Here is an 11362-nt window from a genome sequence, read left to right as displayed (position 1 = left end):
CTCTGGGCGGACCGAATATAAATCAGGCAGAAAATCAATTACCTCCTTCGGGGGATGTGCGGCTTTGAGACCGATGTCTTCCTCCTCGGACGGCCACTCCTTCTGGGTCTTGAACAACAGACTCCACACCTTGTCGTGGGTTGTGCCGAAGAGGTATTGCACGGTGGCCGGATCTTCAGGCTTGTAAGACCACACCGGAATGGCCCTTTGTTGACCAGGAAGGAGGTGGCATCTGAGAATTATCTGGACCACATTGGTTAGCTTGGCACCGGTTATGTTGGAGATGCGTTTTTGCAGCATCTTCACCTCACCGGCGGACCCCCAGTTAGGCCCCTTTTGGGTACACGAGGTCAATCTCACTGGGGGAGCGGATCTGAATTTGGGAGCCACCGTCCAGGCCGCATCCCTTGGTTCTGTAATGTAGAACCACTCCTTCTGCCACACCTTGACGGTGTCAATGAATCTGCCCTCCAGCCATTGAACTCTGGTTAGCTTACTGGTCATCGCTCCACCGCAGTCCACCTGGGCGCCGCCGACCACCTTCGGCTTGAAGTTGAACACTTTCAGCCACATGCCAAAATGCGTCTAAACTCACAAGAGGGCCTCGCAAACGATGATGAAGGCTGAAATGTGGAGGAGGGTGTTGGGTGCTAGATAATGGAAATCTAGCCCATAAAAGAACATTAACCCCCCTCATGAAGGGGTGCAGAGGAAATCCCAGCCCTGGATAAAGTGGGTGAGGAACACCACCCTCGCACCTTGCTTGGGTGTGGGGATGACCTGGCCCTTCTCGGGGGCCCGGTGAACGACATCGGCCGGCAAGTAACCGACTCGCTTCAGCTCTTCGATATTGTTGTTTGTGACGATGGAGGCCTCCCACTTGCCGTTGGCACCGGATCCGGCCATGGCTGAAACTAGGAGGAGCTGGGAAGGGACTCTTCGCGGAAGAATGAGGCAGGGCACTGGAGCTCTAGAGATTGGAAAGGCGACAACGAGAGGTGGAAGAAGGCGTAGGATGGTAAATGCAGCTATTCCCCTTTTATGGGTTGTGGAGGAGCTGAGGTTTCCTCTTTTCATGCTGCGGGCCTCTCCATGTCCTGATACGCTCGCGACGTTATGCGCGGGTGGGGTAATCGATATCATTGATCATATCCCCTAAAAAATGAGGCACGATCTCTGCCTTGATGAGACATGCCAATAGAGGGGCAGCCTCGAGCTGCACATCGACAACTTCCAACCGTTCGGTGTTATGACCGGATGCGACCCTTCGCCAAAAGTTGTCAGACGAGGGCATTGTTCACACTTGAGCACTTTGGCCTTTGAGGCTAAGTAAAACAAATGCTCCGGATTCCGGACACCACTCAACTCCGAGCATGCACAGGATGGAGAACTCGCCTTGCAAGCCGAAGACCGTTGGATATGCGTATGCCAGATACAAGCCCTAGCGTTGGAGGCTAGTTCGGGGGCTACTGAGGGAGTCCTGGATTAAGGGGTCATCGGGCCACGGGCCCATTGCTTGCGGGCTAGATTGATGGGCTACTATGAAGCTGAACTAGGGCATGGACCCGTGATCGGAAAGGAGATCTTCGGAGTCGTGGTGTGCCCTCCAGGTTAATATTAGGCATGATCTTTCCCTTGTTTTAACCAATCGCATGTAACCCTAACCCTACTGATGTCTATATAAACCAGAGGGTTTATTCTTTAGGGCTAGAGCAACATCCAACACCCCATCAACCTAGGGTTTAGCTCGCCTGGTCTCAAGGTAGATCGACTCTGTAACCATATCATACACATCAAATACAATCAAGCAGGACATAGGTTTTTACCTCTTCGAGAGGGCCTGAACCTGGGTAAACACCGTGTTCTTCGTCCCTTATTCCCCATTGATCCTAGATCCACAGCTCGGGACCCCCTACCCGAGATCCGCCGGTTTTGACACCGACAAGGACACTGCAAGATTGAACCATTACAAAACAAGGCACCTCTCCCACTGAACATAAATCAATCTAGTTGGCCAAACCAAACGGATAGATCGGAGAGAAATACAAAGCTATAACAATCATGCATAATAAAGTTCAGAAAGATTCAATTACTTTCAATGAATAATCTGATTATAAACGCACAACTCATTGGATCCCAACAAACACACCACAAAAGAAGATTACATCGGATAGAACTCCAAGAAGGATGAGGAGAACATTGTATTGAAGATCAAAGAGAGAGAAGAAGCCATCTAGGTAGTAGCTATGGACCTGCAGGTCTGTGGTGAACTACTCACGCATCATCGGAAGGCAACAAGGATGATGTAGAAGCTCTCCGTGATCGACACCACCCAACAGAGTACCAGAAAAGACCTCCAAATGAGATCATGGAAGAACAGAAGCTTGCGGCGCCGAAAAAAGTGTTTCGGGTGGCTCTCTGTTGGTTTGGGAATATTTGGGAATTTATAAAGGTGGAATTAGGTCAAACGGAGTTGCGTGGGGCTCACAAGCTCAGGGGGTGCGCCATGTGAGCTTGTGGCTCTCTCGTAGTTCTTCTGTCCTCCTCCCGGACCTTCTAGGGTCCCTTTTGGTCCAGAAAAAATCACCATAAAGTTTCATCATGTTTGGACTTCGTTTGCTATTGATTTTCTGAAAAGCAAAAAACAAGCAAAAAATAGGAACTGGCACTGGGCAGTGGGTTAATTGGTTAGTCCCAAAAAATGATATAAAATAGCATAAAAATGCATATAAAGCATTCAAGTTTGATAATATAATAGCATGAAACAACCAAAGATTATAGATACATTAGAGACATACCATACCTCTGTAAACAGATTGGGCCAAACTATCTGGGTCACACAGTCGTTGCCGTAGCACCTCACCATCATGATCAAACAGCCACAAAACACCGATCCCTCACATGTCCTAAGCACGCTGACCACCATCCAGCACCTGCATGGTCGAAGAAACACCTCTCCAGCTCCAAACCAACCTCAAAGCTTCAGCGCCGCTAAGATCTGTCGGCACCCATGGGCGTGGGCTGGCCACACTACCAGCTGGCAGACTCCGTTGCCGTTGCTGCAGCTGAAGACCCCTCAGAGGAGGAGCCAGTGCGCCATATCGCCTACTGCGAATGCGCGCGCCCAGTGGAGCTCTCCAATGCGAGACCCTGCTCCTGCCTCCGGCTATATCCTGACCACACCGCCACCATCACCCCAAAGGGGGCACCTTCCTCGAGCCATGCCCTCCGCGAACAGGAGGCGCATCGTGCGCCCTGGTCACCGCCGCGAATCTCGGCCGCTGTGCTACTTGTGATAGTGTTAGGATTTCCCCGAAGAGGAAGGGTGATGTAGTATAGTTGCAGAAAGTATTTCCCTCAGTTAAGAGCCAAGGTTTATCGAACCAGTAGTAGACACCACACAAACAATATAAGCGGTACATGCACACATACAAAGCAACTGCTTGCACCCACCGAAGGCAAAAGGGTTGTCAATCCCCTTGTTCTAACCACTTTCAAGGAATAAATATGATAGTGATAGATAGATAAAACAAAAATGGAAATAAAAACAACGAGGAAATTTAGGTTTTATTAAATATGGAAGATGGACCCGAAGGCCATAGGTTCACTAGAGGCACATCTCTCATGAGCATAGCAACGGTGGGTAAACAAATTATTGTTGGGCAATTAATAGAATAACGTATAGTTATGATACTTATTCATGGCATGATCAATATATAGGCATTGTGTCCATGATAAGTAGATCGAAAATCCATCTACATCTACTACTATTACTCCACCCGAAGACTGCTATCTAGCATGCATCTCAAAGTATTAAGTTCATGACAAACAGAGTGACGCTTTAAGCATGATGACATAATATAGACAAAGTAAGATCAATAATATGTTCAAACCCCATCGTTTTACCCTTAGTAGAAACAATACAAATATGTGCCTTGCTACCTCTCCTGTCATAGAGTAAGGACACTGCAAGATTGCACCTACTACCAAGCACCTCTCCCAGTGAAGATGAATCAATCTAATTAGCCCAAAGATATAAATAGATCGGAGGGAAATACAAGGCTATAAAATCACACATGTATAAATCTCAGAAAAGACTCAAATAATTTCAATGAATAATCCGATCTAAATTCCAATTCATCGGATCACAACAAACGCACCATGTTGCATATGATAGATCTCCAAAGAGATCATTTAAAACAAAAAAGAGGCTAGCCAACTCGCTACCAGGGAGCTCCCTCGATGGCAGGCTTCGTTGGCCGTTCGATCTTCGGAAGTCCGATCTTTGACTTCGTTTCAGGCGTTGGATGTTCGCTGGCTGTTTCACTGCTTGTTTTTACTACACGATGACTTTGTATAGCCAATGACCGGTGGGCTCTTGCAGCACCGTGTTGGCTGGGCGAACTAATTCGAGGTGCAGAATCACCCTCTCCCACCCGCCGCGTGCGCGCCGTGCCATCTGCGGGAGTGTGGGGCAGGCCTCGCCCAATCCCCCCGCCCGCACCACTCCCTCCCTGCCCCACGCCCAATCCCCTCGCCCGCACCGCTCCCTCCCTCCTCGATCTCTCTCCCTGGCCAGCCGCCATTGGTGGGAAACCCTAGCCCATTATCCCAATCAACACAGTCGCAGCTCTTCTCCCTCTTTCTCCCTTCTCCCCCCTCCTCCCCTCACCACAGCCGCAACCTAGGGGCTCCGCCGTCCGTTTCGATGAGATCCACCAACTCACGAGGTTCTCATCTGCCCCAGGTTGCGAGGAAGCCGCGGGAGGAGGAGTGACCTTGGTGCGAGATAGGTACGGAGGAGGAGCTCAACCAGCGCGTCTTCGGCCGGAGGAGGGAAGCAGCGGATGCGAGCCAGGAGGTGGATCGGCTCGGCCCAGCTATGGAGGCGGCCGGGGCGGGCGCGGAGAGGGCCGATGCGGCGGCGGCCAAGGCCAGGGAGGACGAGGTTGCATCCATCAGCGAGAAGCGGCCGATCCACCTGCGTGCCGTCACTGCAGGGATAGCGTCGCCGTCTCCCTCTCCCCTGGTGGCACCTCCCTATGTGAGATCCTCCCTATCTTCCTGCTCCTTCACCTCCTCCTTCTCATCCCATGTATTTTAGATTTGTTTGTTCAATTTTACTCCATAGTGCTTGCACGCCCATGAATCTGGAAGTAACCCGCAAAAAAAAGAATCTGGAAGTAGACATTTTAGTGTTTTTCCTATTCCATTATCCGCTTTTTTTGTTGCTAAGAGTATAGTTTTTTTTGCACGGAGGATTAATTAGGCTGGTTATATAGAATGATAATTGCCTCAAATGATTCAGATTAAGAGTTCTGCTCAAGATATATGTGCTAGAGAACTAATTATTTTGTACTTGACCACTCTGCAGATGTTGAGGTTGGTCCTGGAATGGTTGGCTTTGAGACTTTTGGTGGCAGTATATTCTTATGCCGACGAGAAGCATTTGCAGGACGATTATGTGGTTATCTGTGGCAGTGTGCTCCTATCCTCCCCGCCTCCATACTTCATTTTTGGAAAACTAATGATTTTAATTCCTGGATGTCATAGGTACCATTGATTGTGCCTCAGCTTCGTAGCCGATCTTCCATCGTCCATGGCATCAACACACAAATTGAGAACTAATTATTTTGTACTTGACCGCTCTGCAGATGTTGAGGTTGGTCCTGGAATGGTTGGCTTTGGGACTTTTGGTGGCAGTATATTCTTATGCCGACGACAAGCATTTGTAGGACGATTATGTGGTTATCTGTGGCAGTGTGCTCCTATCCTCCCCGCCTCCATACTTCATTTTTGGAAAACTAATGATTTTAATTCCTGGATGTCATAGGTACCATTGATTGTGCCTCAGCTTCGTAGCCGATCTTCGATCGTCCATGGCATCAACACACAAATTGATAATGCAAACCTCAGGTCAATACCTCCCCTATTTGATTTTTGCGGCAGAGTGCTAATAACTTTTACTGTTTGTGTTTTTGGATAAGATTTGCATGGTATTTCTATCATTGGTTGATTGCTTGGATACTTTCACTATAGTAGTTGTTCTACCTCATCTATCACTATCTGCGGGCTTGCTTTGATTATGTGTCTCCCAACTTTCTGTAACTAAAAAGCAGCCTGTAAATGTAGCTTGAATAAAAATGGTACCTTTCAGTTTTGTGCAAGTTCAAAGTATTAGTAGTTTCAGTTTGTCCAATTTTTGCAAGGATATTGTGTGAGGTCTGGTACAAACTTTTAAGACAATCACTTAATACACTAGAAGAACACCCGTGCGTTGCAACGGGGCCACATTAACTCTAAAAGTTCAATATTAATATTCTCATATATATCAAATGACATTGGCGACCTTTTTTACCATCAATTCCTCACACACACTCTCTGCCTCCCTCTTCCTCACTCTCTCCCTCTCTCCCTCTCTCTCTCTCTCTAACACACACACATATCCATCTTATTGGGTATGAGACCATAATCCATCTATTTCACACACATACGCTAGTACATAACAATATGGATTATGTGTATTATATTTGCCACCACAACTGAGGGAATTAATTTCATGTAAATCGGCCAGCCACAGCTCCAAGAATACGCGGAGGAGGTGGCCCGGGTCGGCGTCGGCGCCGTCCGGCACGGGCCACGGGCCCGCTTCCAAGCGCGTCTGCGCGTCGGCCACCCACGTCGTGTCCTTCAAGTGCCACTTCCACCGCAAACTCCCAGGGTCACGGCCATGGCCAGGGCCAGGGAAGCCGCCCTTCTTCGCCTCCTTCACCAGCCGCAGCCAACGCGGTGCCGCGGCACCCGGCCTCGCCGTCCTCGTCCTCCAGCACCGTCGCGACCCAGTGACGCAGCCCAAGCATCGGCCTCGAGAATCAAGAACGCTCGACAACGTAGAGGGAAGGAAAGGTCATATACATGTCATAAGAAAGGGAGTTTATTTACCGCTCCCTCGATGTATTGTTTCCTTTGTTTGGAGATTGATTACCATCCGTGAGTTAAGGTAAGGTTTACGTGATTGAGCGATTTTTTGAAAATGAATTATTTGTTTTCTAATTAATGTAATTGAGTGAATTAAGGTAAGGTTAATTAATTTAGATTTGATCTTTAGAGATTGTTCGTGATTGATTCTACATTACTAAATAACTTGCGCCAGTATGGAAAGTTCTGATCTGTTTAGATTTCTTTCGTTGTGTGAGAGGGTGACGTGAAAATAAACCGATGAAGTGAGGGAAGGGGACGAAAAAATCTACGGAAAAAACCAGCGAAGGTGGGAGGAGGTACCAAAAAAAACCATGAAAGGTGGGAGGAGACTACCAACTGTTTCATTAGGAGTAGAAATTATTAGAGATTAGAGATTATTTGTTTCCTGAAAATCTATTATTTGTTTCCTAAAATAAATTGCATTAATGAGAGAGATTTCGTAGATTTGGCTAAGGTAGGAAAGAATCTATTATTTGTTTGCTAAAGCAAATTGCATTAATGGGAGAGATCCGTTGATTTGGCTAAGGTAGGAAAGAATCTATTATTTGTTTGCTAAAGAAAATTGCATTAATAGAAGAGATCCGTTGATTTGGTTAAGGTAGGAAAGAATCTATTATTTGTTTCCTAAAGAAAATTGCATTAATGAGAGAGATTTGTTGATTTGGCTAAGGTAGGCGGTTTTTGCGGTTCGTGGCGGCTTAGTGTGAGGTGGGACGAGGTACAAAAAAAAACCATGGGAGGTGGGACGAAAAAAAACCTGGGAGGTGGGAGTTGTCCCTGGTTAACCTACAAAATTTCGTAGATTTTTTTAGGACGAAAAAAAACCGTGGAAGGTGGGACTAAAAAAACCTGGAAGCGAGACTACCAACTGCTCCCTTAGGAGTAGAGATTCATGGGATCACCAACTTTTGGCGTTTGTTGATACTAGCTATGTGGGGCCATGAATTCCTAGAAGATTGTGGCAATTATCCTGCTTCGCTTGCAAGATTGGTTTCTAAAAATATCATGGTAGTTATAATTTCAGATTGCTGCTGATTTGACTAAATATGTTTTGATTGTTTTTAAGCTTTGACTCTTTACTGTGTGCACAACTAATTCATTCCTAATTAAATCTTTCAATGGTTGATGGGAACACTACAGATCTTGCTTCTCTGCTTTTTAATGTTTCATATGTTTTCATGTACAAACCGAGGCATGCGGATGCGGGGGCGATGGCGGGCATCTCCGGCAGCGGCGGCGACCTGCAGGCAAGAGGCAACGACTGGGGTGTTCGATTCGATCCAGCGCCATGGCCTGGTCCCTGCAGGAGAGAGAGATGAGGGACAGAGAGAGAAGGAAGGAGAGGAGGGACAAAGAGAGAGGGAGGTAAGATGCCGGATGTTACTATAGTATTAGAAGAATTCCTGATATATTTATTTATAGGATTCTATGATATTTGATGCAAAATATTGATGGCCAGGTGAATGCACTGGACTCTTCAAGATCGAGCGCACCATTGGAAAGGCCGAGTACGTCCATCGACAGCCTGCCCATTGTCCGGATTCACCAAGCAGTACAACCGGAGATGCTGTCGGCTGCCTGCAGGTCTGGAAACCAGACAACATCTCTGAAACCCACTATCCTCTGATGCATGAATCTCTATGCTCAATTTGGCTACATCTAATTTGCCATCGTTTAATCCTCCATAATGCAAACATCCTGTTTTTCATCAAGAGAAAGAACATTAAGAATTTTCGCACATTCTGTTGTAGCAATATCGACTGTATGAATACCAGTAGTGTGTTTGGCAGTTTGTTCTTGTGGCTTCCAAAAGAAACCTGGAATGTTTGTTCTGCCGGTACAACTCTCTTTGGCTAGGACATTTTGGCTTCAAATAACATAAATGAACCTACAACTTCTTAATATTTTATATCACTTTTTGTATTGATGTTCTTCATGCATGCTCATCTGCCAAGAGGTTAATCACATAATGTCACACGTTCCTCAGCAGGCACCAAACCGCCCGCTGTTGTCTCTGCCTGAAGAAGGATTATGGTTCTCCACCCCTTTGCTACTCATATTAAAATTCCGGTATGTTCTTTCTTTCTTTATTTTCTTTCAAGAAAAAGGTGGAACCTGTTCTTAATTTCCTATGATGATTTCAATGGCAATTTGTCAGTGTATTTCTAGCTGGAATTGTATGTATATCTTACAAATTTGCATTGCAACAAATTAATAACGAGAATAAAAGCGTTTGCACCCATCTAACATATTTGTATGGTATTTTTCAAAAGCTCAAGCTTAAAGATGTGGCGCTGTATGAGGCTATCATTAGGATGGAAGATAAATTTAATGTTAAAATATTGCTTGAATTTCCTTTGTTCTATAAACGGCAATACAAGATATGTTGCGCCATGGTTTTTTCCAAAAAAATAACAACTAGCAATTAACGACACATCAAATGTTCTGTGGATCATTTTGTCAGGTTGGATTTAGTAGGTCATAATGGTTTTATTCTACGACAGGATTAATTTTGTTTGTACTTTAACCAGTTCAAGGATTGGTGGTCGAGCACTATGATCTTTGCACACTAAGGTTCGGTTGTGTTGTTTGAGAAATATATGTCCTACAAGTCTCATGTGTCTTGTCTTGTTTACGCTTTCCAAGCTACAAGCTTTTGATATACTTCAAACGTGATTCTTTATATGTTGTTTGTTCTATCAATCGTAAAATGTAAATTAGCAATTAGGCGTCGACATAGTATAGTGGAACCATTGTGCTTGATGCAGTTTTATTTTAGTGTTGAAATGTTTTTCTTAGTTTGTTTGGTGTTGAGAAATATATTCGTTTTCCAGCAATTGTTTTCTAAATCCTATCAACACATTACCTGATATGGCCTTTGAAGTTTCTGTTTTATAACGATCTTTGTTGCAGTGGTCAACTTGAGTATGGTATAGCTTATTCTTTTCTGTTGCGGCTATTCCGGAGAAGTTTAGAGCTTCTGCAACCTTTTGAAGACACGATTTATAGTTGCGGAGATGAAACAATCAATCAGTTGCGATGCATTACATAATCTTTTTGCTCTGGACATTGATGGGTATTATTTTGCCACAAAGGACAGGAGCTGTGCCATTTGACTCGAAGGATAAAGCGTTCATCACAAGGGGGTGGTCTTTAGGATGTACACAAAAGAGGAAATTTCCTTTTGTATAGAACCAAATTATATGATGTAATTGACCATTCTCTTGTACATAATGTTTATCATGTATTAAGTACATTTTATTGTCAAATATGTTTACTTTTTTTTTAGTGCACAAGTTCATAACTCCTTGGACTTTCTAATTGCAGGCTCAACTATTTGAAACCACTGATCTGATTTTGTTGGGTCTGTGTATTAGTGTATGTGTGTATTGAAGTTTGGTGAGTCTCAGGAAGAACCAAACTTTTGTTCCTATCTCATCATATGCTATCTTAAATGCAAAATGTTAGCTACTTCAATCTCATGTTTAAAAATGTAATTGATTACAAATTGTGTATGCTCAAGTACGTAAATATTTGTAAAGAGAAATCATTATTAAGTTTCGACTAAAATGATTTGTGTTGGTATCAAGTGGTTACTCACACCTAAAATTACAAAAAAAAATCAAGTATTTTCAATGCGCCCATGGTTTTAAATGGGACTCTGTGCTATTTGACCCAACGATTCTACTCCACGCGGCCAACCCAAAAACTCTATTTTTTTTAAAATGGGACTGCTACCAAAATAAAATGTGTATATATATCTAATTATAGACACGAATCCATCATGTTTCATATTAAAAGGGATTCAACCATGGATATTTTTTCATCGCAAACATGGATTTAGCGTGCCTCTGCGCCATTTGGCGCAACGGCAAGCTACCGTTTATCCAGACTAAAGGAGATTAAATTGTTGCCATATGTGCTTGCCCACAATTGAACCTTGAATATCTTTTCATCACGCACATGGAATAGACATGTTTTCAATATAATATGATTTAACACATGGCCTTTCTACTACCAATATCGAATATGTCCTTGCAAAATGAAACTATTTTCATCGACAACATGGCTTTAGCGGGTCTCTGCGCCATTTGGCGCAACGGGTCAACTAGGGTTATCTTTCCCCCTCTTTTTTTCCAAGAAATATATGCATGGCCAGATTTTTCATCATGATAACCATGTTCTCAAACTTGCTAAAAAAATACAACCATGCCAACTTTACTCTCTCATCATAGTGGCCATTTATTCAAATTGAACATATTCATATTATGCAAAATTTTCCTTTTCCCAGACTATTATTTAACAACGCAATAAACATGTTTACACAATACCATGATTTAGTTGAAGGTTCTTGCAGCATGAAACTCTTTTCATCGACAAC

At 44.3% G+C, this 11362-nt stretch overlaps 1 protein-coding gene and 1 long non-coding RNA gene across 4 annotated transcripts; both read left to right on the top strand.

Annotated features, from left to right (window-relative positions):
- Nucleotides 1–4482: 4482 nt before the first annotated feature.
- On the top strand, nt 4483–7463 carry LOC119341310. 3 transcript variants are annotated; one of them, XR_005165025.1, is made up of 5 exons: nt 4483–5044; nt 5375–5553; nt 5655–5731; nt 5834–5916; nt 6575–7463. XR_005165025.1 is itself a non-coding variant. In XM_037613188.1 (3 exons), exons 1-3 carry the CDS (start codon nt 4883–4885, stop codon nt 5659–5661), a joined length of 348 nt encoding a protein of 115 aa, XP_037469085.1. In that variant the 5' UTR covers nt 4486–4882; the 3' UTR covers nt 5662–5928. The 3 variants fall into 3 exon arrangements, 1 of the variants encoding a protein (XP_037469085.1); XR_005165024.1 differs by having other exon boundaries at nt 5655–5916; XM_037613188.1 differs by lacking the exon at nt 6575–7463 and having other exon boundaries at nt 4486–5044; nt 5655–5928.
- A 268-nt stretch (nt 7464–7731) lies between these two features.
- Nucleotides 7732–9925, top strand: LOC119341839. Its single transcript, XR_005165297.1, has 4 exons — nt 7732–8346; nt 8441–8565; nt 8972–9051; nt 9513–9925. It is a non-coding gene; the product is annotated as an uncharacterized LOC119341839 (long non-coding RNA).
- Nucleotides 9926–11362: the final 1437 nt, after the last annotated feature.

Source organism: Triticum dicoccoides, chromosome 7B, assembly GCF_002162155.2.
Source record: "Triticum dicoccoides isolate Atlit2015 ecotype Zavitan chromosome 7B, WEW_v2.0, whole genome shotgun sequence".
Lineage (NCBI taxonomy): Eukaryota > Viridiplantae > Streptophyta > Magnoliopsida > Poales > Poaceae > Triticum > Triticum dicoccoides.
The sequence above is the reverse complement of the archived record's forward strand: the minus strand, read 5'-3'. Positions and strand labels throughout refer to the sequence as shown.